The sequence below is a fragment of the Uloborus diversus genome, chromosome 3 (genome assembly GCF_026930045.1).
Source record: "Uloborus diversus isolate 005 chromosome 3, Udiv.v.3.1, whole genome shotgun sequence".
In the NCBI taxonomy this organism is placed as follows: Eukaryota; Metazoa; Arthropoda; class Arachnida; order Araneae; family Uloboridae; genus Uloborus; species Uloborus diversus.
Window position 1 is genome coordinate 68,154,194 of NC_072733.1, and position 23,184 is coordinate 68,177,377.

The window sequence follows — 23,184 nt, forward strand, 5'->3', positions numbered from 1 at the left end:
CCAAAGTCTCGTTGACTTTTGGTCATAAATGTTTAAAATTTTTTTTGTTGGAACTATTTTTCAATGCAATTTTCCCAACTATGAGTTAGGGGACCTGGAATAAACATAAAAAGCAAAATTTCATATCTTTTTTCTTTTTTTAAATTTTTTTTTATTTGGGTTCAAACTTTTAATATCTTAACTCTGCAGCTTATTTTGACCAGTATGGCAATTGGAAGTATGCATCCAGGACTAAGGTTTGTGAGAAAATAGAGGTCTTGCAGGTTAAACAGGGGCATGCTGTAATTATATTCCTTACATTTCTCATGTCAATGAAATATGAACTCTTCTGTGAAATAAAGCAATGTGACATTAATAATTTTACATTAGTGTAAGAATGGATAAATAATTATGATGACAGTTTAAAACCAAACAAGTTTTGTGAATTTTAAAAACAGGAAGATGAGGAGAAAGGAAAATCTTCCCAAGTGCTGCAACTCTGTTTCTGTCAGTTCTGGAATTTAAGTAAATGAAGTCTTAAATGCCTAAAGCATAGTATAGAACATATTTTTTTGAATCAACACATGCATGATAATAATTATTTATTAACCATTAAATAATTAACATAATAAACTTACAATTTTTTTCACTGAATCATCTTTTGTAAATGTTATGGAGCCAGTAAGATAATGACCAGGCAAACAATTTTTAGGAAATCTAGAATGTAAAATAAATAAATAAATAAATAAATAAAACAATGAAAAAGGTAGCAAAGAAAATTCAGGGGGGGGGGGGGGGAGTGGCATTGTTCTGTGGAAAACGGGCACTCCTTAATTATCAATATCTATATACCATTCCACATTGCATCAAATTTTTCTAGAAATGTTAACTGAAGATGTTGTATGAATAGTATTTAAAATACAATTGGCTCTCTGTTTAAGGACTTTCAAGGGACCACAAAATATTGTTCTTAAGTAGAAAGCATCCTTAAATAGAATGCTTTTAATACTATAGTGGACCATCTAGGACCATGAAAAGCCGTTGTTAAATAGAAAAAGTCGTTAGAGGGTTGTTAAACAGAGAGCCAACTGTAATTGAAAAAAAAAAAAAAAATCAGGCAGCAGCTCAGCATTTAACTTTTTGACACATGACACTCTTAAAAAGCTCAGAATTAGTATAAAACTTATAAATTTTGTGATTTCAACAAAAATAAAAAGATTTTATTTGTTTACCTCTTAACAAAGTAGACCTAATATCAAAAATTTGAAAAATCCGATTCCCATAGCGGATGCAAAGAGATTGCAATTCTCAAAGTGTAGGCATCAAAAGTACAAAAATGGCTTATAAAAGATTTTTTTTTTTCAAAATTATTTTAGAATTGGATTTTAGGGGCCTATATTAACCATGTCATTATCAATTGACATAGTTGAGGCAAAAATAAAATTAAACCCTCGATTTAGCAATCAAATTTTTGACTCGTAAAAGAAAACAGAATTTCGTTAAAAAACTCAAAATAATGGTTTTGATAAAAAGAAAAGACTTTTCATTTATTTGCCTCCAAATAAAGCAATGTTAACTAGAAACACGAACAAAATTCAATTCTCACATCTGATGCAAAAATTTCATTTTTTTAAATGGAGGCATCATGCTAGAAAAGAAAAAAATATTAGGAAAAATGATGTAAAGACACTATAAATAAAACAAGAAATAATTTAAAAGAATACTGAAATTAATGATATTAGATGCTCCGCAAATGCAAGGTCACTTAAACCTGATTATCCTGGAAAAATGTTCTCACTAAATTCAGAAGTGAAAGAAAAAGTTAATCATTAGAAGTCATGCTTACAGAAGAGTTGTATTGCATTGAAGCAAGTGAAACTATACTGCACAGTTAGAAGCTTCTATTTAATTCAGCAATCATTTTACAACAGTGAAAGAGATAGTGGATACTTTTCAGCCATAGCATGCAGCATCACTTAGAATTAACATAGATTTATTTTCTAATGAGACAGTTAAATCAAAATTTAACTTTAAGTAAGTCAATTGGCTTCAGAAATTCAGTATTTTCAAAACTAAAAGGCTGAACTTACATAGTAATCAAATATATATGCCAAACAAAGTATGTCAAGTTCTGAGTAAGGTCAAAAGGAAGATTGTAAGACATTATCTCTAAATTAGAGTATATTATGGAAAAAAATACTGGCCCTTGCAAGTTACACACCAAGGTTTGCTGTTTAACATTCACATTAATAACACCAGCATTACTACCCAATTCACCCTTATAGGACATAAAACAAGAAAAAACAATTTACAATAATCACAGAATCATTGATCATTGCTGAGCTCTGCTAAAAGGCTCTTTGAGACAAGTTTCTGACACACACACACAAAACACAGTTTTGCTAATTAAATAATATTTTCGAAACACAAGACAAAAGAAGAAAAAAAAAAGCAAACTTTTATCCACTTCTAAAAATAGTTATATGTTCAAGAAATAATTGATTTTGAACTATTATTTTTGTTTCAAGATAGAGGAAATTTGGGTCCAATACTAAACCCTTCACAAAAATCTGATCAACCAAAACAGACCTTTCACAAAATTCCGATCAACCAAAATAGACCATTCACAAAATTCGGATAAACCAAAACGGATCTTTCAAATTGTTTATTGAAAGAGCAAATCTGAAATCAAAATAACGCATATTTCCATGTATAAACCAATAATATTCGAAACTTTTTTTAAAGTTAAATTAGAGGGATCAGTTTATACAGGATCTGCTGTTTTTGCAAAAAAAATTAGCACTCTTGTGATGCTCCTGCAAGTGACAAATAACTAATACTGCCAAATAACTAATACTGCCAAATAAATATTACGCTTGTTGTTTCTTTCTGAATACAAAATTAACAGCTGAAAATCAGTTTTGTTTCAAATAATTTTCCTTGTTAGTTTAATCATAGCTGTTTTGCAATGGTGTTGTAATAAACTTCTCTGAAAAGGCAACGTAAGCACTTTTCTCCCCGCTGATGATTTAAACAGCAATAATAATAAATTTTTTTGCGAAATGAACTTCAACTGCAAAACCGATAGGGAAAAAAATGATAGGGTTACCAGCTTTAAAATTATCACTATTCAGCAGCGTCTGGCATTAAACCTTTATAGCAACTTGATTAGAAAATATTCCCATCATTTTACCAATTTGGCAATGTTTGCATTTTTACGGTGCGATGTTTGAACGTTAATTTGGGAGAAAAATCATATGGGTTTGAATTTTCAATGCTAACAAGGATGATTAACTTTAATTAACTTTTATATTTAAGGTTTTTATACTTTTGATACCTTCATTTTAGAAAATGCAATCTGTTTACATATGAGAATCATATTTTATTCTTTTTTTAAAGTTAACTTCACTTTATTAGAATGCAAATAAATGAAAAGTCTCTTTATTTCTGTTTGCAATGCTTATTTCAGTTTTTTTTAAAGCCAAATTCAATTTTCTTTTATGAGTCAAAAATTAAAATGTTAAATCCATAGTTTAATTTTATTTTTTCTTCAATTGTGTCAATAGATATTAATGATATGTTTATCATTGCCCTCTAAAATGCAATTCTAAAGTAATTATACAAAAATAAGCTCGTTTACCAGCTGTTTTTATACTTTTGATGCCTTCACTTTGAAGATTGCGATCTCTTTGCATCCGCTATGGGAATCAGATTTTTCGATGTTTAGTATGCATTGTTAATTGGTAAACAAATAAAATATTTTTTTATTTTTTATTGAAATAGCAAAACTCATAAGTTTCAAATTAAAGTATGAGCTCTTTAGGAGTGTCTTGGGTCAAAAAGTTAAATCCTGAACACATGCCTTAATTCAAATTTTTTGTTTCAATATTATATTAAATACTTTACACATAATATTTCTAGAAAAATTTAAAATAACGTAGAATGATACATACTGTATGTTTTCCACGAGAAGGCACTTCGTCCCGCCTTCTCGAAAGCAAAGCTCCATTTTACGCAGGGGTGATCGCTGATCGGTAAATGTATCCCTCTGCTTGCAAATGAGACAACCAAACAACCTTAACTTTGACATGTATCTTAATGCGCAAAATAAGTCTTAGTATCCTTTATATTATGTGCTTCACTCGTCTGTTGCTACTTTCGTTATTTTTACATTTTAAAAACTGCTGCTTTTATGACAAATTGCTATTATCCAAACATGCCTTTTGCCGAGAACAGCGAAATAGAATAGAATGAAATAAAAACACATATATATCCTCAATTGCTCACATGAATTTTAATTTCAATGTATACTAAGTGGCTGTAAGATTAGAAAAAATACATAACCTTTTAAACTAAACCATCCAACGTTGCAGCTCAGAAGACATGAAGGTAACTTTCAGCCAAAATTTTTCTCTCAAAACATCTACTTTTTCTCAATATCATTATGAATAAATATAAATAAGTTTCAAAAGCAATAAAATTAATATGTTAAAAAACACTTACTTTTCAGTCGGTATAGGTGCTAGAAACAGAGGTACTGTAGAACCAGGAACAACAACATGTGAACTAAATTTCTTTCCATTAACCAATGCTTGAGAAAGTTTATCGTAAATATCAAATGACAAATTAGATGACAATTTTGAGCTAATCAAAAGAGGACTATCAGTCATTTTTTCAAGGAGATTGCGCTCCTCATGACGGATTTGCAATTTCAAGGTATAGTCCCCCTTCTCAATCTTGACAGAATACTAAAATAAAATGAGCATGATACAAATTGAAATACCAGTAGAACAAGAACTTAATAGAATTCAGTACGTAAGAACAAGAATGGAAAAAAAATCATTAAGAACATGCCTTTTCAATAATTAAGAACAAAACTGATGCAAAACAAGGAATTATGCCAATAATGATGTTAACAAGAAAATAAAAATTGGACTTCTGTACTGTAATATAAACAAATTTATACTAAAAGTTGTTAATTTTATTCAAAAAATTATGAAACCTATTTGTACAGCAAACCTATGAATTTAACAATTTAAGTTGAGCAAGAAAAAAGAGTACACTGATTCAAGTTTATACTACTGTTATTTCACAGTAGGCATACAAGAAAATATCACTATGAAGAATTGCGTTTCAATTTTCTTAAGCTCATGATAAAAGAACTATTTATTTCCTTCTTCTATTCCCCTTGCCTTTTGTTCCCTGGAAACAATTTAACAATGCTGCAACGATAAATGCTTTCAGTGCAAGGTTCAAACAAAATATTAACAGTGTCAAATACTTGCAGTCAAGTTTCAGTACTTCACTAGTCACCTGGACCTTGCTCCTGCCATGGTTCATGCATCACACCTGCGGGACGTTAGTTTACACTGGAGAAGGCGGTTTGCTTTGGAAGCTTTGGACCCTCCTTGCCGCCTATGGCGTTAGTATAATTAATGGACAGTAGATTAATTTTCAGCATGGCATGCCCCTTTCTTTGGAGCATTCGAAGGTCAGTGCACCGTATTTTCCCCCTAATGGAATGGATGAGGCAATTCAAAAGCATTCAAAAAATGAACCTTCTTAGGTTTTCTATTTCTGCTAGAAACAGGCACTGTGTCGAAAGGAAAAAACGAACGGTCAGCTAATTTTCGAGGAAGAACAGATATATATATATATATATTAGGGTGGTCCTTAAAAATGAACTTTTGAAATTTGAACGGGCCACCCTCCTATTTTTGTTTACGGCCTAAATTAAGACTTCCACAAAAATTTCAGACAGAAAAAATGTACATTAGGGATCGCTACTAAGCTTCAAAGTTATGAAAATTCAGCATGTTTTCCCAAAATTCAAAGGAATTTTACAATAAACTAAAAAATGCATAAATAAAAATCAATATCACCTGCTGCTTACACAGGAAGTCTACCTTCCCCCTCATACAAGGTAGAAGGGTGCCAAATTCAAGTTTAATGCTTTGATATGAGATTTTATGACCATTATGTTCACAGAGCAAGACTGGTGAATTCTCTTTCTTTTATTAGGGAATAACCCTAACAATGGCGCTGCTGTTTTTGTTTTTTCAGGCTCAAACCAGTTGACAGTATGGAAAGCAAAAACGATTATAATGTTATTTCTGTTTAACATGATTATTTTTTTTTTTTTTCTTTCTTACTTTCTCTTTTTTGTATATGTGAGAAAAGTAAGGTAACAAAAGAAATGTGTTTTAAATTTGACCCACAAACAGATGAACAGATTAGACTGCAGTCTGCCACTGTGCAGAGTTGAATATATTTCTCTGAATGTGAATTGCCAATATTTCATTCTTAATTTAGTGTAGACTTAATCAAAGTAATAGCAGTGTTTTAGCTTATAACACTTTTTTTATTGCATCAAGCAGCAAAACGTCCGTTTCAACGAGAAACACAAGGTTCCACAGACATTTGGCTTGTTGGTCAAATGTCAGCATAACAGTGCCAAACAAAACTGCCATCTAAAGAGAAGTTCTCCCAATTGTTTTCCATTATAAAAATGCCTTAAATCTAAATACACGAGATTCTGCTCATTGTGCAGCTAGTGATGTACTTCTTATTTGGGAGAAGGCTATGACTCCAACTATTGAAAAAAAAATCGTGTTGTAGACAAAATTGAAGTAATTTTTAAAGAATGGCAAAACCTCAAAAAGAGCAAAGAAAATAAAGCCAAGTGCTCAGAGGGTTTGAAACAGAAAGAAGACAAATGGAGACTGGCTTTAACAAATACTGTCGAGATTTGTTTACAATTATAGAATAAAAAGGATATGAAATTGGCCGTAAACATTGCGATGTGAAAAACCCCAAAAAACTTAAGTTAAATATTTTTCCTGCTGCAAAAAGATTCAGAGGAATCCGGCAGTGACAAGCAAAGCACCCAGGGGAAACACATAGATATATTACGAATAAAAGACTTAGTATGTGGCTCGTGTGAATAAAACAGGGTGAGCAAACCCAGGACAATTTAGAAAATGCGTTTTGAAAACAAAAGATTAAAATAATTTACAGGGGCAAGTTAAAACATGGAAAGGGGCTTTGCAATTATCACCAGGCTCGTTATTGCATGGAGAAGAAAAACAAGGGGACACTAATCAAAGAAAATGAACTCACCCATTTGGCAGAAGTATTCATTTAATCCGGAGAATTTCACTTGTATAAAATACACAACAGTCTAAGTTCATCAATATCTAAAATCAGGTCACAAAAAAAAATAAAAAGTTCAGTTTCCAAATGGGGCGGCATACAGGCTGGCATCACCATCAACTTGAGTGAAAGTGCAGGCGTTTAAAAAAAGAGGCCGGGAGCAGCTCATGCAACGCACAAAGATAAACAGTTCATCGGAAACTTGCATTTGCGGCAAGACATTCTTCGCTGGTCAGCGGGGGTTGAAGATTTTCAGCGGCGGCCTTCTGCGTTCATTGTAGCGACACTGTTAGGGGGTCCGAACCAAGCAAGGACCACGGGAGTCGAAAAAACTTCCGATGCCAATGGACATTTTCCTAAGTCTTCGTCAGGGCGCGGTGAGCTGAAGTCGCCCGCGGAAGGAAAAAGATGATATCACTGCACAGAACTCTCTAGAAGACCTCCTCCCAGTCAGAAGAGTCCGGGCTTTTATAACCTCTCAAAAATCTATAGATGCTGTTGCCACTTTCATCGTTGCTCAAGCAGAAAACAATTAATTTAATCCAAATGTGGGGAAGAAGTGGCATTCGAATGTAGGTCAATCGCCGAAGGCACTTCCTGCAGGGGTGATTGTGACTCCATGAAAAAATACCTGAACTTTTTTTTTCCAAGAAGAAAAAGTGTTTTGATGGGCATATATATGTAAACATATTACTTGTATGTACATATTATATTATGTATATAAATAATTTATATATATATTTGTTGGGGCTAAAACTCGAAGTTTTAATTGGACTTAATACGTCCATGTGCATGGTGGGAGTTAAATTCTTTTAATTTTTCTCATTTCTTAAAATTTTTCAAAGATTCTTCTTATCTAGCCTTTATTCCATCCCTCACCCCAGCTGTTCTTCGAAAATTACCATAGAGTTTACAAAACATGACCTTAGCTTACGCTTTATACCAAACATAACGTCTTCAATTTGGACTTTTGGTGTTTCATTAAACATCGCCCTAAATTTTGCAAAAGTGGGTTTTTCTGAAAATATAGAAGTTCCGGTATTTTCGAAGATGAAGATACTGGAATTCAAGATGAAAATACCGGAAATCCGGTAAAATACCGGAACACAATCACCCCTGTTCCTGTTTACAGCGAGTTCACAGCCAAGGTTGTCCAAGGTCGCATTCCAAATTGCTAAAACCCGTCAAAAAGCGACAGTTATTTTGAAACGGACATGAAAAAGGAACCAACTCAATAGTTTTCCGATTCAATCTTCTTAAAATCTGGTTATTTGTCATTTAATACATGACTTTTTATGCATATAATATAAAAGCATGATTAATATATTTTAAATAATGAAAGGTATTTTCTTTTTAAAAAGAAAAGGTATAAGAATGAGTTAATTATAATAAAACATGTCGCAACATTTTAATAAATCATAAAACATGTTGTGACATTTCTCCCACAACACCAGAAAAAAGAAGAAAAAAAAATTCAACCCCAAGCGAGGCACAAAGGTGGGACAAAATAATCACCCGTGGCCACAAAGGCGAAAATTACCCCACAATCAACCGAACTTAAAATTGCAATTGACACATTATGCAAAGGTTAAATGAATATCAAGCCAAAATTATCTCCGAATATTTTAACACATCACAACAATAATATCTAAAAAAAGGGGAGCATTAGTAATTCAGTGTCCACATGTTAAATAAATTTTGAATGTCAGTAATACACCACCAAAATATAAACACACATACTAGAGCATGAAAAATTACATGAACCAAAACTATGTCTAAGATTATGTTACTAGACATGCCGAAAATGCACTTACTGGTGCATAATAGTAAAATTGCAATTATTTGACAAATCTTATTGACATGGAGCATATTTCAATTACAAAAGATGTAAAACATTTAGCATCATGCATTACTCAAGTTTTATGGGTTGAGGAGAACGTGACCTTCCTTTTAAGCCCATGGTAAAACAGCAACAGTTCATGTTATTCATCAAATCGAAATATTTTCCTTTGCATTCATATTTTTTTTGAAATTAATTAATGAATTTTCTTTCTTTTTTTTTCTTTTCTTTTCTTTTTTTTTTTGATTTCTCTTTTTTTTTCATAATGATTATTTTTTATTTTAGTCTTTTCATTTTTTTTTTAGTGCAAAGGAGAATTTATTGTCAAACATTAGATACTTGAGCACAAAATTCAACCAAGACAAGGTTGTATTCAACACAAATTGACAAATCAATCATATATGAAAAGTTCAACAAAAGATTACTATATATAAGGTGATAATTAATTTCCGCAACCAAATTTCATGCAATATAAGTCATCAACAACTAAATATGAAGGAAACGAATACCCAATCAAGAGAAACAGTTAGAATCACACACGAGGTGACAGAGCAAAAGTCAAAAAAGGAACAGACACAGAAACCAATAATCAAGAAAAATTACCGATTTCACATAACAATCTTGTCTAGAATTAAGTTCACACTAGCGCAAACCGACTGTCACATATAATCAACAATAATGCCTGAAATCAGTTTCCATATCAAACCCAAATTGAAGTTATTGATGGCAAAAAAAATTAAAAACACATGGCGAAAATCTTATACCAATTAAAGGGAGGTAAACCCTGAAATTCCTATGAAGCATGAAAACACATGTAATAAAATAAGTGAGAAAAAATACAAGCATTAATCTCACCCTGAAACAACCTATTGTCTCGGTCTTAAATTATAAGTAGGACTTGTGAGATCAGAGTCCATAGTTGTTTTCATGAGTAAACACTCCTTCCTATTGGGAGCTAACTGTAGTCTATCAATATGAACCCTTTGTGTAGGAGCTAGGTTATTATCTTGAATTCTTATAATGTAATTTACATCATTAACCTTTTCAATGACAGAAAAAGGACCATTAAACTTTGAATTATATGTCTCAGGAGATTTCAAATAAACGGTGTCACCCTCTTTGAGTGTTCTATTAGATGCACGAGCTAATTGTCTATTATTCTGATCAATTTGTTTTCTTAGAAGTGACTCATAAGCAATTTCATAACTTTTGTGTAGTGAAGTAAGTAGCTCATGAATATAATGTGCTTTATCTAAATGAACAAGGTCAATATTCTCATGAAATGTGTCAAATAAAAGGGAAAGATTCCTCCTAAAATGCAGAAAATTGGGAGTAAATGAAGTGGAGGAATGAACAGAACCATTATAAATAGATTCATGAATTAAAACAGCATTGTGAAAGGACACTCCTTCATTAGTAAGAGTCAAAATTAATGATTTCAGAGCAGAATTGATTCTCTCACTAATCGCATCCGTGGCTGGGTGTCTACTAGTTGTATGAACTAATTTAATACCCAAAGTTTTATTTAGTTTGTCAAAAGCCTCTGCCATAAATTGTTTACCCCTGTCAGTTAAAACCTTAGCTGGACGACCAAACACTGAAATATAATCCATGAAGTGTTTACATATAGTATCAGCAGACAGACTATTGATAGGATATAATTTTATATGCCTTGAAAAGTGATCAATAAATGTGAGAACATAACCGAAATTCTTAATTTTTCCCACTATATCAAGACTAATGAAATCATTGGGGGAATTTGGAACAGGCACATTTTGAAATGGAACAGGTCTAGGATTATAGTTCTTAACCTTAATGCATTGATCACATGACAGAACATAATTTTGAGTGTCAGCCATACTTCCTTTCCAAAAATAATTCCTAGACAACATATTATAACATTTCATAACCCCATTATGACATACATGAGAAATTTTCAGTACTTTAGCTTTCAGAGAATTAGGAACTACAATGCAATTAAATGAGGTTTTAGGATTTAAATACATGAGTAGCCCAGTAATAGGGGATATGTAAAAATTCTGAGTCCTAGCAACATTTACAAGTGATTTGGATTGTGTGGAAATGTTCGACAGGTTCGATAATGCAATTGTGGTTCAGTGGATAATGTTCGATAGTCGATAACAGCACAATTAGAATTTTATTAACGGACACAAACATTACACAACATAAAATATCATTTGCGTGTATAGATGCACAAATCTTATTTCGATCTTCCTCGTTCGAGGCCAACTTGTTCGAATGACAATAAAAACTTACTCCAGCGCCCTCTTCAGGCAAACTTACCGAGATTTTCCACATCCTCCCCACCTGAACTTCATGAAGTTCACTAGCTGCAGGAATACAAATACAACAATATCTTAAATGAAATATTAATATGCATTAAAGTAAAAAAATGACAATTTTTAAATGTTAAAGTCAATCATGAGGCTCATTTATTGCTTCGAGAGGATAAACTAAGTCTATTGGTCTGCGAAACAGTCCATTTTCAGTTTTTACAGTACATGCACGAACATGTCCGTCACGACCTTGAAACAGTTCCTTTACGGTACCTAGTGTCCATAAAAGTTTGTTCTTTGTGGTTCCTTCTAACAATACCACATCACCTACTTTCAGTCCTGTACCTGTGCGAGAGTTCTTAAAATTGTGAGCAGTTCTTAAGTTCATCAGGTATTGTGATTACCATCTTGTCCACAGGTTTCTTAGCAATTTCGTTTGGTATAATTTACGCTTCTTTAAATTTGTACTAGAAGACGATTTAGTGACAAGATCCAAGAAATGTATCGGGTATGTATTAGCTTCCTTTTCAAAATGTAGAAAATGCGATGGAGTGAGAGGCTGAGGTTCCTCAAAGTCGTTGTAGGTGTATGTCAAGGGTCGAGAGTTCATCACAAGCTCGATTTCTGCAAGAAGAGTCAGCAATTCTTCAAATTCCAGAAGGGCCTTGCCCAACGTTTTCTGGAGGGAGTCCTTAACTGTCTTGATAAGCCGTTCATAAAACCCTCCCCCACCATGCCGCTCTCTCCACTATATATTTCCAAGTGATTCCTTTGGAAGCTACGAAATTGTGAAAAGTTTCATCTCGCAGGAATTTCTGAAAACATTGAAATTCCTTATCTGTTGACTTGAACGTTTTCGCGTTGTCAGAGTATACTATGTTACAACTTTCACGACGCGCCAAAAATCTTCTAAAAGCCAAAATGAAGGATTCAGTTGATTGATTCGACACCAGTTCCAAATGTACAGCTCTCGTGACTGCACAGGTGAACAAAGTTATGTAAGATTTTACAGTATCTGAACCCTCCTTCACATATATGGGTCCGGCGAAGTCGATTCCACATACTGAAAAGGGCGGAGATTCAACAACTCTGTCCTTTGGCAATGGAGCCGTGATTTGATTTGCTGCTTTAGCTGAATATCTGCTGCAAATAAGACATTTTCCAATTATTCCTTTTAAGAGCTGGCGCCCCTTCGGAATCCAAAACCTCTTCCTGATGTTGATCAAAGTGATATCTACTCCACAATGCAGAACCCTTTCGTATTCTCTTCGGACAATCAATTCGGTGAATTTGGAACTGCGTGGCAACAATATAGGATGCTTCTCATCAAAGGTGAATTTTGAATGATCTAATCTTCCTTTGATTCTCAGGATCCCTATTTCATCCAGGAAGGGAACAAGGCTAGCTATTTTTGATTCTTTGATCAATCAACGCATTCTTGCTAAGAGATTTAATTTCAGAACAATATGCATAACCTTGAGTGTTCTTTATCCAAAAATTTTCTGCCTCAGCCAATTCTACTCCAGTTAGTGGTCCACTTTTCTTTGGCGATTTTCTCGTGTTCCAAACAAACCGTTTGATCCAGGCAGTAATCCTTAGGGATTTGGTAAGCTTGCTATGTTTAGAGAGATCTAAAAGCTCCTCTGTTTGGGCTATGACTTCAAACTGCTGCGTGTAATTGTGTCGCGAGCGATATTCCAATTTTTCATCTTCAACGTTTAGTTCTTCAGATTTGGGCCAACATTGTTTTGGCTCTTGCAACCACTTGGGGCCGTGCCACCAGAAATCACTGTGATTCAACTGAGAAATGGAAACTCCTCTGCTGGGCATGTCTGCTGGATTTTCTTTACCAGGGCAATGTGTCCAGCATGAAGGTTCTGTGAGTTTCTGTACCTCCTCAACTCTGTTTTTCACAAAAGGTTTAAAGTCCCTAGGTGACTTTCTTATCCAAAAGTAAGCAATGGTAGAATCAGTCCACCAATGCTTCTCTAAGGGAATCTTCAGACTTGAAGACACTCGACTACTCAACCTAGAGGCTAACAGAGCACCCAGTAGCTACAATCTTGGCAATGAGAGTGTTTTGAGCGGGGAAACACGACTTTTAGCTGTCACTAGGTTCGTATGAATGGATCCATCAATGTATACAATTCGTAAATAGACGACCGTGGCATAGGCTCGCAAACTTGCGTCTGAAAATGAGTGCAATTCAATAGTTTCAATAACTCTTTTTGGACCTTTCAAAATATAATACCTTGGTATTTTGATTTTCGGAATATCATTTACATCGTTGCACCATTTAATCCATCTCGCATTTAAGTCTCCAGATATCTGATCATCCCAATCCAAACCGGAATTCCACAGTTCCTGTATTAGACATTTAATGATTATTGTAAAGGGGGCGAGAAAACCTAAGGGATCGAAAATGCGACTGGCTACCTGAAGCAAAAAACGCTTGGTATTTGTTTGTTTCTCCAAAAAAGTTTCCAGATGTTTGGAATCAAAATAAAAGCTGTCGGTGTCTGTGTTCCAAGATATTCCTAGCACCTTCAAGGAATCATTTTCTAAAACAATGTCACTTGATTCTTCCACGGACAGTCCCGATTCCCTCCAAAGATCTCTAAGCTCCTTGGAGCTCGTTTGAAACTTTCGGAGATCCATTCCAGCTTCTAAGAAAATATCCCTGCATTCCATACTGACTTGAAGCGCTCCTTCAACGTCTTCGTGACCTCCTATGAGATCATCTACATATAGGCATTCATTCAATAATTTGTAAGCTTTAGGGTGTGTCTGCTCGTATTTAGAAATGTGATATTTAATCGTTCCAGCCAAAAGGAACGGACTCGAATTTAAACCGAAAAGAACTCTTGTAAATTTCAGAGTCTTCAAAATATTTTCGTCGTCAAACCAAAAGAACCGACTAACATCTCTGTCTTCCTCACAGATTTGAATTTGCAAAAATGCTTGTTTTATATCACTGATAAATCCAATGGGGAAATTCCGGAAGCGAACCAAAAGTTCGAAAATATCCGGATTCAAATTTGGTCCGGACTCTAAGCAATCGTTAAGAGAAATCTCTCCTGGGGCATGCGTCGAAAACTATTCTTAATCTACTGGTTGTTTTATCTTCTCGCACAACACATCTATGTGGTAAATAAAATATTGGATTATCAGTTGTAATATCCTGCTCATCTACAAATTCGATAATATTTTCAGCCAAATAATTCTTCAATATTAATTCATAATCATGATGTAAGGAATTATTCCTCAGCAATTTATTTTTCAAATGTAAAAATCGTCTTTTAGCAACTTCTTTATTATCATCTAAATTTTGCTTCATCTCTTGTTTCCATGGTAATTTGACTGTATAACGGTTATTTTCATACTTGATAGTGGAATTAAAAGATTCCATAATATCAGATTTGGTGCTATCTACAATAGTTTCTGATTCAATCCCTAAACTTTCTAACTACCAAAACTGCGCAATTTGATCACTAAAAGTATCTTCATTGACTAGAACATTCATTGTCAAAAGATCATTATTTGACGAATCAGTTTGTCCCTGCAAGCTCCATCCAAAAATTGTTTCTACAGCAACGAGCCTTTTATCGAGACGTTGAATTCGACCGGTAACTACATCGTAATAATAATCCGCGCCAATTAAAATCTCTATTTCCTTCGAATCAAATTCATAGGAGTCCGCGAGCTGTAATTTTTTCAAGTGTTTATATTTACTGATGATATTTTTATCAGGTGTCGACAAATGTGTTGCAGAAATTTTATCGATTTCAATTGCTTCGATTTCAATATTTAAATTTGGATCATCTCTATTTTTTAATTTTATGTTAACAACGTTAAAAGTTTTGGGTTGTGTTTCTTTAGAGCCAAAAGTACTAAGTGAAAGTTTCTCTTTCCGAACTGTAGGCAATTTCAGTTTTCTACTAAGGTTTTGGGTTAAAAATGTACGTTGAGATCCTCCATCCAGGAAAAGACGACAGGTCTGCTCAATTTGTTTACCCTGAACAACTGCAGTGCAAGTCTGAAGCAGAACGCGATTATTTATTTTCGCTCTAGTTTTAAAAACGGCCGAAACCACAGATTCACTTTCCAATTTCTGCTTTTCTTTTTTATAGCACAACGCAATGTTATGTCGTTTCCCTTCGCAAATCGAACACTGATCATTTTTATTCTTGCACATCTGCATAATATGAGAACGTTGTAAACAAATGTAACATCGACCTTGACTCTTCAATATTTCGCGGCGTCTATCCACACTAACGGAACAATCCGCTGGCTTATGCTGACCTTGACAAAACAAACAGATCATTTCATTTTCGACAGACGCAGCAGTCATAAATTCAGCGGTTGAAAAGTTTTTTCCTTTATTTTTTCTCGGTTCTTTTCGATATGAGTTCGAATAATTTTGCCGAAATTTATTTTCGTTTCTTTCTCTTTTAAATTTGTTGCTATTTTCTTCTGCGTTATTCCTACCAGATGTGAAAGATTCGACCTTGGGATGATTTATGCTTGCATTTGCACATTCTAATGCACATAGTTGCGCACCCAAAAATTCAGTTAAATCTTTGACATTATAATCGCAACTCGTGAATTTTTTCTTGAAATCAAAAACTAGGTCATGTGGAAATAATTTCGAGAGCATTGGGCACATCATGGCACTATAATTCTCAGAACAAATCCCCAGCGATTCTAAACTTCTTATTTGTGTCTGAAAATTATCATACAGCTTCCGAAAAGCTTTAGTATCATCACTGCGTTTTAAAGACGGTAGATTCATTAGGTTATTCATATGCGCATTTATCAAAATGTCTTTTCGCGCGAAACGATCACTCAATAATTTTACGGCTTTGCCGTAATTTTCTGCCGAAATAGAGAATCCTTCTATAGTTCCTAACGCTGTTCCCCCAAGATGAGCTTTTAAGTAATTAAATTTGTCGATTTCGTCCAAATGTTCATTAGCGTGAATTGCTGTTTCGAAAGAATTCCAAAACGTTAGCCATTGACTTACGTCACCATAAAATTTTGGAATTGTTATTTTTGGTAGCTTAACAGTTCCACGGTAGCGAAAATCCGTTCTTAATTCTTCGTTATGTACGGGTTCTACTTCTGTTTTTGACACTTTATTAGCGCTACTGTCTAGCATACGCAAAAACTTATTTCCCCTAAATTTCCACATGACAACCTTTTCACAATATTCTTCAATAGACGGAAATTCCTTTATGAAATCCTCACCACTAAAAAAACTTTCCAGTTCATCATCTACTATTTTCAAAGATTTCCATTTATCATTTAATTGTTCGAGTATCTCTTCAATTTCATTCTCATTGGCTGCCGTTTCACGAAGTTCTGTTTCTAATTTATTTATACACTTCGTGACCGATGCCCTCAAAACACCCCTTTTAGCCTTTAGTGTAGCTATTCCTTCAGCCATTGTTGTAATTAAAAATTCAATTAATTATCAAGTATATTTTCAAATAAAGTGCAACAAATATCATTCATTTCTCTTCTAAAATGCTATTATTTCAAACATTTCAAACTGTTATTCAAGCGGCAGGGTGCCAAATATTGGTGAATCAAAATGTATTCAAAATCAAAATCTTCTTACCTTCATTTATCTTCTAAAAGTTTCAGGCCGATTTGCACCATGTGGAAATATTCGACAGGTTCGATAATGCAATTGTGGTTCAGTGGATAATGTTCGATAGTCGATAACAGCACAATTAGAATTTTATTAACGGACACAAACATTACACAACATAAAATATCATTTGCGTGTATAGATGCACAAATCTTATTTCGATCTTCCTCGTTCGAGGCCAACTTGTTCGAATAACAATAAAAACTTACTCCAGCGCCCTCTTCAGGCAAACTTACCGAGATTTTCCACAGATTGCAATAATTTAACTATTTCCTGAATTTCAGCATCTTTATTTTGTTCAACCAGGAAGGTATTGTCAGAAATTTCCATAGGGGGGTCAGAGTGAATTATGCAATAGACTTCTTCAAAGTTGTCTGCTATATCAGTAAAAGGCAAAATCAAGTTCTTAGGATCATCATTAATAGCTGGCACCTTATTGTCTAGGTCAGGGCATCGACTGATATAGTCTGGAAGTACGTTCATTATCCCAGAAATATGTTCTGGTGTAAATGTAAAGAGACTAATTTCTAGTAGCCACCTAGAAATTATATTCGCAGGATTAGATAATTTCCTAAAGTAGTCAAGAGACTTTGCATCAGAGAGCAAGATAAAAGGATTTTCCCAAAGGTAATCAATCACGAAAAGCAGTCATTCCCTTATAAATTGCATATAACTCTAATTTGTTGGTCGGATATTTTTTTTCAGAAGCAGATAAACCCTTACTGTAATATGACACTGGAGATAAACGACCATCTTTTTTTTGTAAAAGAACAGCACTAATTGCTATTTCTGAGGCATCTGTGTTTAGGTAAAAGGTTTCATCCCATTAAGGTAAGCTAACAAAAGGTTTAGAAAAGAAAACATGTTGAAGTTTTTCAAATGCATTCTGATGTTCAGCAGTCCATTTAAATTTCGACTTCTTATGTGTCAATCTAGCTAATATACCAGTGAGATGAGAAAACTTGTTAATAAGATTTCTGTAAAATCTGCATAAACCAAGAAACTTTTTCACTTGCTTAACAGTTGTTGGGGGTGCAAATGAAGTTATTTTAGAGATGTTGGAGGACACTGGCTGAATTGTTTGATGAGCAATATGAAACCCTAGATAATCTAACTCATCTTTAAAAAATACACACTTGTCTGGAGATAGAGTTATGTTATATTTAATCAAAACAGCTAATAAAGCATTTATCTTAGTGAGCATTTCCTGAAAATTCTGTCCACCAATTAAGAAATCATCTAAATAACATCTTATTCCAAAAATTTGCTGAGCATTTAGTTCAGCAATAATTATATCAGCCAAAGCTTGGAAAGAAGCGGATGACCCTTTACATCCCTGCACCATTCTTGTGCTTGCGAAGGAACCCATAGGAGTAATAAAGGTGGTCATATCTTGCAATTCATCAGGTAACTTAATTTGCCAGTAAGCACTTTTTAAGTAAAATTTACAAAAATATTTATACTCAGAAATATCATTCAGAATTATTGATATTTTAGGAAGAGGGTATGTAGGATTGTCGATAACAGAATTTAAAAGTCTTAGGTCCAAAACTATTCTATATTTTGGATCGGCTTTAGGATCCGAAGCCCTTTTTTTCACTAAAATTAGGGGAGAACCCCAAAAGCTGACTGATCGTCTAATAATTTGTGCATCTAATAACTCATTAAGTTCATCTTTAACATATTTATGCAAGGTATGAGGAATAGGAAAGGGACGCACCCTGATGGGATTAGGATTTTTAAGTGTAATCTGAGGGGTTACTAAGTCACAACATTCCAATGTTCTATAGGATTTAGAAAAAGCTTGAAATTTTGACATTGAAAGCTATAAAATTGCTTCCCTTTGATCGTTCGGCAAGTGGCCTAAATCGAAATCATCGGGCTGTAATTCAAGTTTACGTAAATTGATAACTTCATTTGAAGCAGCAATTAAATCACACATTGCATCTTTGCATGACTTGGAAGTTCTACTATGATTAACAGCATTATTATCCTCAATTTGAATATTAGTAGTAACTTCGCCTAAATTTCTATGCTTGTTTATATGCAATGGTTTAGATGACAGATTTGTAATAACTGTACTAAATTGCCCCTTATTTACATTGTGCAAAGATGGGTGAATTTCCACATTATGATCAGCAAGAGATGGAGTAAATAAAATAGTAGAACCATTAATTTCAGACTTTAAATTAATTAGCAAAGTCGAACTTTCATTTGGTGGAATGACAAGTTTTCTTGCACACTTTGCAATAATAGGAGTAGCATTGATATTATTGACAATATGTTGGTTGGTCAACTTAAAAGGGAGTCTAAAATTTTCAAAAACAAGCATCCTATCCTTGGAATTTAAAATAACATTATATTTCATCAGAAAATCAAACCCAAGGATACCAGAAAAATGTTTAGTATCAAACTGAGTAATATAAAAAACATGTTTAAAGAAAACCTTATTAATTTTGAAGGAAATTTCAGCACAAGCTGAAAAGGACATATTCGAGTTAACTGTTTTGATTTGTACAGCTCTTGACAGGAATTTTGCTTTGGTTACATCTTTTATTCTGTCAAAAATATGCTTAGGCAGCAAAGAAATACTACTTCCTGAGGCGATAAGTAGTGGAAAGGTAAGTGATTGGAATGAAACAGCAATTATGGGTAAATTACCACCATCCGACACATTAACAAATTTAAAATCCAATTGTCTTTGCACAAAATTGTCATCACATGAATTTACAACATTTTTAATTTCATTCTCATCTGTGTTATGAGTAATGTTTTCAATTTTATCATTTAAATTATTACATACTGAAACATTTTGTTGTGCTAAATTGTGATTGTTACTTTCTATGTTAATGCATTCAGAAGGTTTGTTTACCTCTGATAGAAAATGTGGCTGAATTCCAACCATATTAGAGTTCATTGGTGACACAAATTGAGGTTGAGAGACAGTAATGTCACCTATTGACTGGCTCGATTGAAGTTTAAATTCTGAGGGGAGTTAGGAGTAGGATATCTACTACTCTGATAATTATTTGGTGGCGGATAATACACATTAAAATAAGGCACATTTGGATGTTGAACATTTTGCCTTTGCTGATAAGCTGGGGCGTTTGGCCTATGTTGATTGTTTTGTCCAAAGTTAGGTGGAGCTACAGTAGCCAAATATGCTCTGCAGATTTGCATGTGATGGTTAGGTTTATTGCAAAATACACAAATTTGTCTAGGACTTGGCCTAGCTCCAGAACCATTGTCATGGCGTGCACCCTGTGTTAAATTCTTCAGAGCTTTGCATTCGCTCATGGCATGTTCATCGCCACAAAAATTACAACTAGCTAACTTATGTGTTAGAGCTAGTGAAAGTTGCTCCACTTGATGTTTGAGCTGGTCGATTTCAGTGAAAGAAGCCCCATTGGCTTGTCTAGCGGTAATTGCATTATTTTGATACAAAGTTTGTTTCAAAATATGATATTTTTGAGTCACATTTACAAGTTTGTCAAAGTTTGAGGTGTCCTCATGGAGGACTTTTTCCTTGATTGACATTGGAAGGGCAGCAATAAACTGCAACGACTTTATTTGCTCTAAAGGTTGATCCTTAAGAAAAGGATATGCCTTATGAGCACCTAATTGATACGGTAAGCAAAATTCTTCACCGTTTCCCCATCAAACATTTTAATATTTTGAAAATTAATCAAATGGGACGAGGGGATATCCTCTTTAGCAAAATATGTGCGAATTTTTTCGCACGCATCCATGAAGGTTATAACACTTTGACATGAAGGACTAGACATGAACCACTCCCGGGCAGCCCCATTTAATTTAGACTTAAGAAAACACAAGCTGACCTTATCCGGCCACTTGTTTAGTTCAACAAAATCTTTGACTTGTGACAAAAACCATTCAGTTGTCTCTGAATCTCCCGAGTAATTTTCAATGGAAAAATTAAAGTTTTTGGGAGTGTTATCTTGTGGAGAAACTGAAGACGAGGCGGGAGGGGGAGGTAATTTCTGTCTAGTACGAGGCATGATTCAAAATTTCGAAAATAATGGTGTATTACCAAGATTCAAAACAATACATTAATTAACAAAAAATTTCTCATAGTTCCTGCAACCGAATAGAATCATCATTTCAAAATAAAATCACATATCAATTATAATGCATAAAATAAAAACCTACAGTCAGTTGCAAAAACCATAAAAAAAATCTCCATTGCAGCACATACACGGTACCAAATGTCGAGATTTAGGTTACAATTATAGAATAAAAAGGATATGAAATTGGCCGTAAACATTGCAATGTGAAAAACCCAAAAAAACTTAAGTTAAATATTTTTCCTGCTGCAAAAAGATTCAGAGGAATCCGGCAGTGACATGCAAAGCACCCAGGGGAAACACATAGATATATTACGAACAAAAGACTTAGTATGTGGCTCGTGTGAATAAAACAGGGTGAGCAAACCCAGGACAATTTAGAAAATGCATTTTGAAAACAAAAGATTAAAATAATTTACAGGGGCAAGTTAAAACATGGAAAGGGGCTTTGCAATTATTACCAGGCTCGTTACTGCATGGAGAAGAAAAACAAGGGGACACTAATAAAAAAAAACGAACTCACCCATTTGGCAGAAGTATTCATTTAATCCGGAGAATTTCACTTGTATAAAATACACAACAGTCTAAGTTCATCAATATCTAAAATCAGGTCACAAAAAAAAGATAAAAAGTTCAGTTTCCAAATGGGGCGGCGTACAGGCTGGCATCACCATCAACTTGAGTGAAAGTGCAGGCGTTTAAAAAAAGAGCCCGGGAGCAGCTCATGCAACACACAAAGATAAACAGTTCATCGGAAACTTGCATTTGCGGCAAGACATTCTTCGCTGGTCAGCGAGGGGTGAAGATTTTCAGCGGCGGCCTTCTGCGTTCATTGTAGCGACTCTGTTAGGGGGTCCGAACCAAGCAAGGACCGCGGGAGTCGAAAACACTTCCGATGCCAATGGACATTTTCCTAAGTCTTCGTCGGGGCGCGGTGAGCTGAAGTCGCCCACGGAAGGAAAAAGATGATATCACGGCAGAGAACTCTCTAGAAGACCTCCTCCCAGTCAGAAGAGTCCGGGCTTTTATAACCTCTCAAAAATCTATAGATGCTGTTGCCACTTTCATCGTTGCTCAAGCAGAAAACAATTAATTTAATCCAAATGTGGGGAAGAAGTGGCATTCGAATGTAGGTCAATCGCCGAAGGCACTTCCAGTTTACAGCGAGTTCACAGCGAAGGTTGTCCAAGGTCGCATTCCAAATTGCTAAAACCCGTCAAAAAGCGACAGTTATTTTGAAACAAACATGAAAAAGGAACCAACTCAATAGTTTTCCGATTCAATCTTCTTAAAATCTGGTTATTTGTCATTTAACACATGACTTTTTATGCATATAATATAAAAGCATGATTAATATATTTTAAATAAAGAAAGGTATTTTCTTTTTAAAAAGAAAAGGTATAAGAATGAGTTAATTATAATAAAACATGTCGCAACATTTTAATAAATCATACAACATGTTGTGACAAATACCAATCGTTGTTTCAGGAAAAACTATTGAGAAATCCAGTCGGGAACAGGAAAAGCAATAGCTTCGGTTGTTTCAGAAACCCTAAAATCCTGGGAAATCAGTAACCAAGTCAAATGCCTGTGTTTCGATGCATCTTCGACAAACACAGGACCACGAAAAGGAGCATGAGTCCTCATTAAAAAAAAAGCTAAACAAAAAATTACTCTGAATGGCTTGTTGCTATCATGTTCTTGAAATAATGCTCGAGTCTGTTGTGGTTAAATCTATTGGATCATCAACAGGGCCTAAAATATTGATATTCAAATGATTTAAACATTTTTGGAGCTCCATCAATCACAGTAGTTTCCAAACTGCCATATCTGATGTTTTTATCCAAGAGAAAGTAATCCAAAATGCATCATCTATTGTTGAGTTTGCCAAGAATCAACTAGATCAGTTCCAACCTCGAAACGGCTTCAAAGATTTTTAGAGTTGACCATCATATTTCTTGGAGGAATTCCCAAAATTGGAATACACTTCAGAGCTCCAAAGGGGGGGGGGGAGTTACTTCAGGCTCGATGGATGGCAAAGGCAATTTACGCTGTTAAAATTTATTTATTTAGAGATCAACTTGAACTTTACGAACAAGAAAAAGCTGGCATTCGCAACATATGCTCGCTTGTAGTAAAATGCTATGTAAAGAGTTGGTTTCAAGCAGCAACTGCTTG

At 34.3% G+C, this 23,184-nt stretch overlaps 1 protein-coding gene across 1 annotated transcript in view; it reads right to left on the bottom strand.

The window, feature by feature from the left end:
• LOC129219203 (tripeptidyl-peptidase 2-like) overlaps positions 1–23,184 on the bottom strand; it is a 299,058-nt gene that overhangs the window by 75,371 nt on the left and 200,503 nt on the right. The window contains exons 23-24 of the mRNA XM_054853529.1: positions 4,483–4,727; positions 618–696 (exon numbers count right to left, since the gene is read on the bottom strand). Coding sequence (XP_054709504.1) covers positions 618–696; positions 4,483–4,727 — 324 coding nt within the window. The remainder of the gene's footprint in view (positions 1–617; positions 697–4,482; positions 4,728–23,184) is intronic.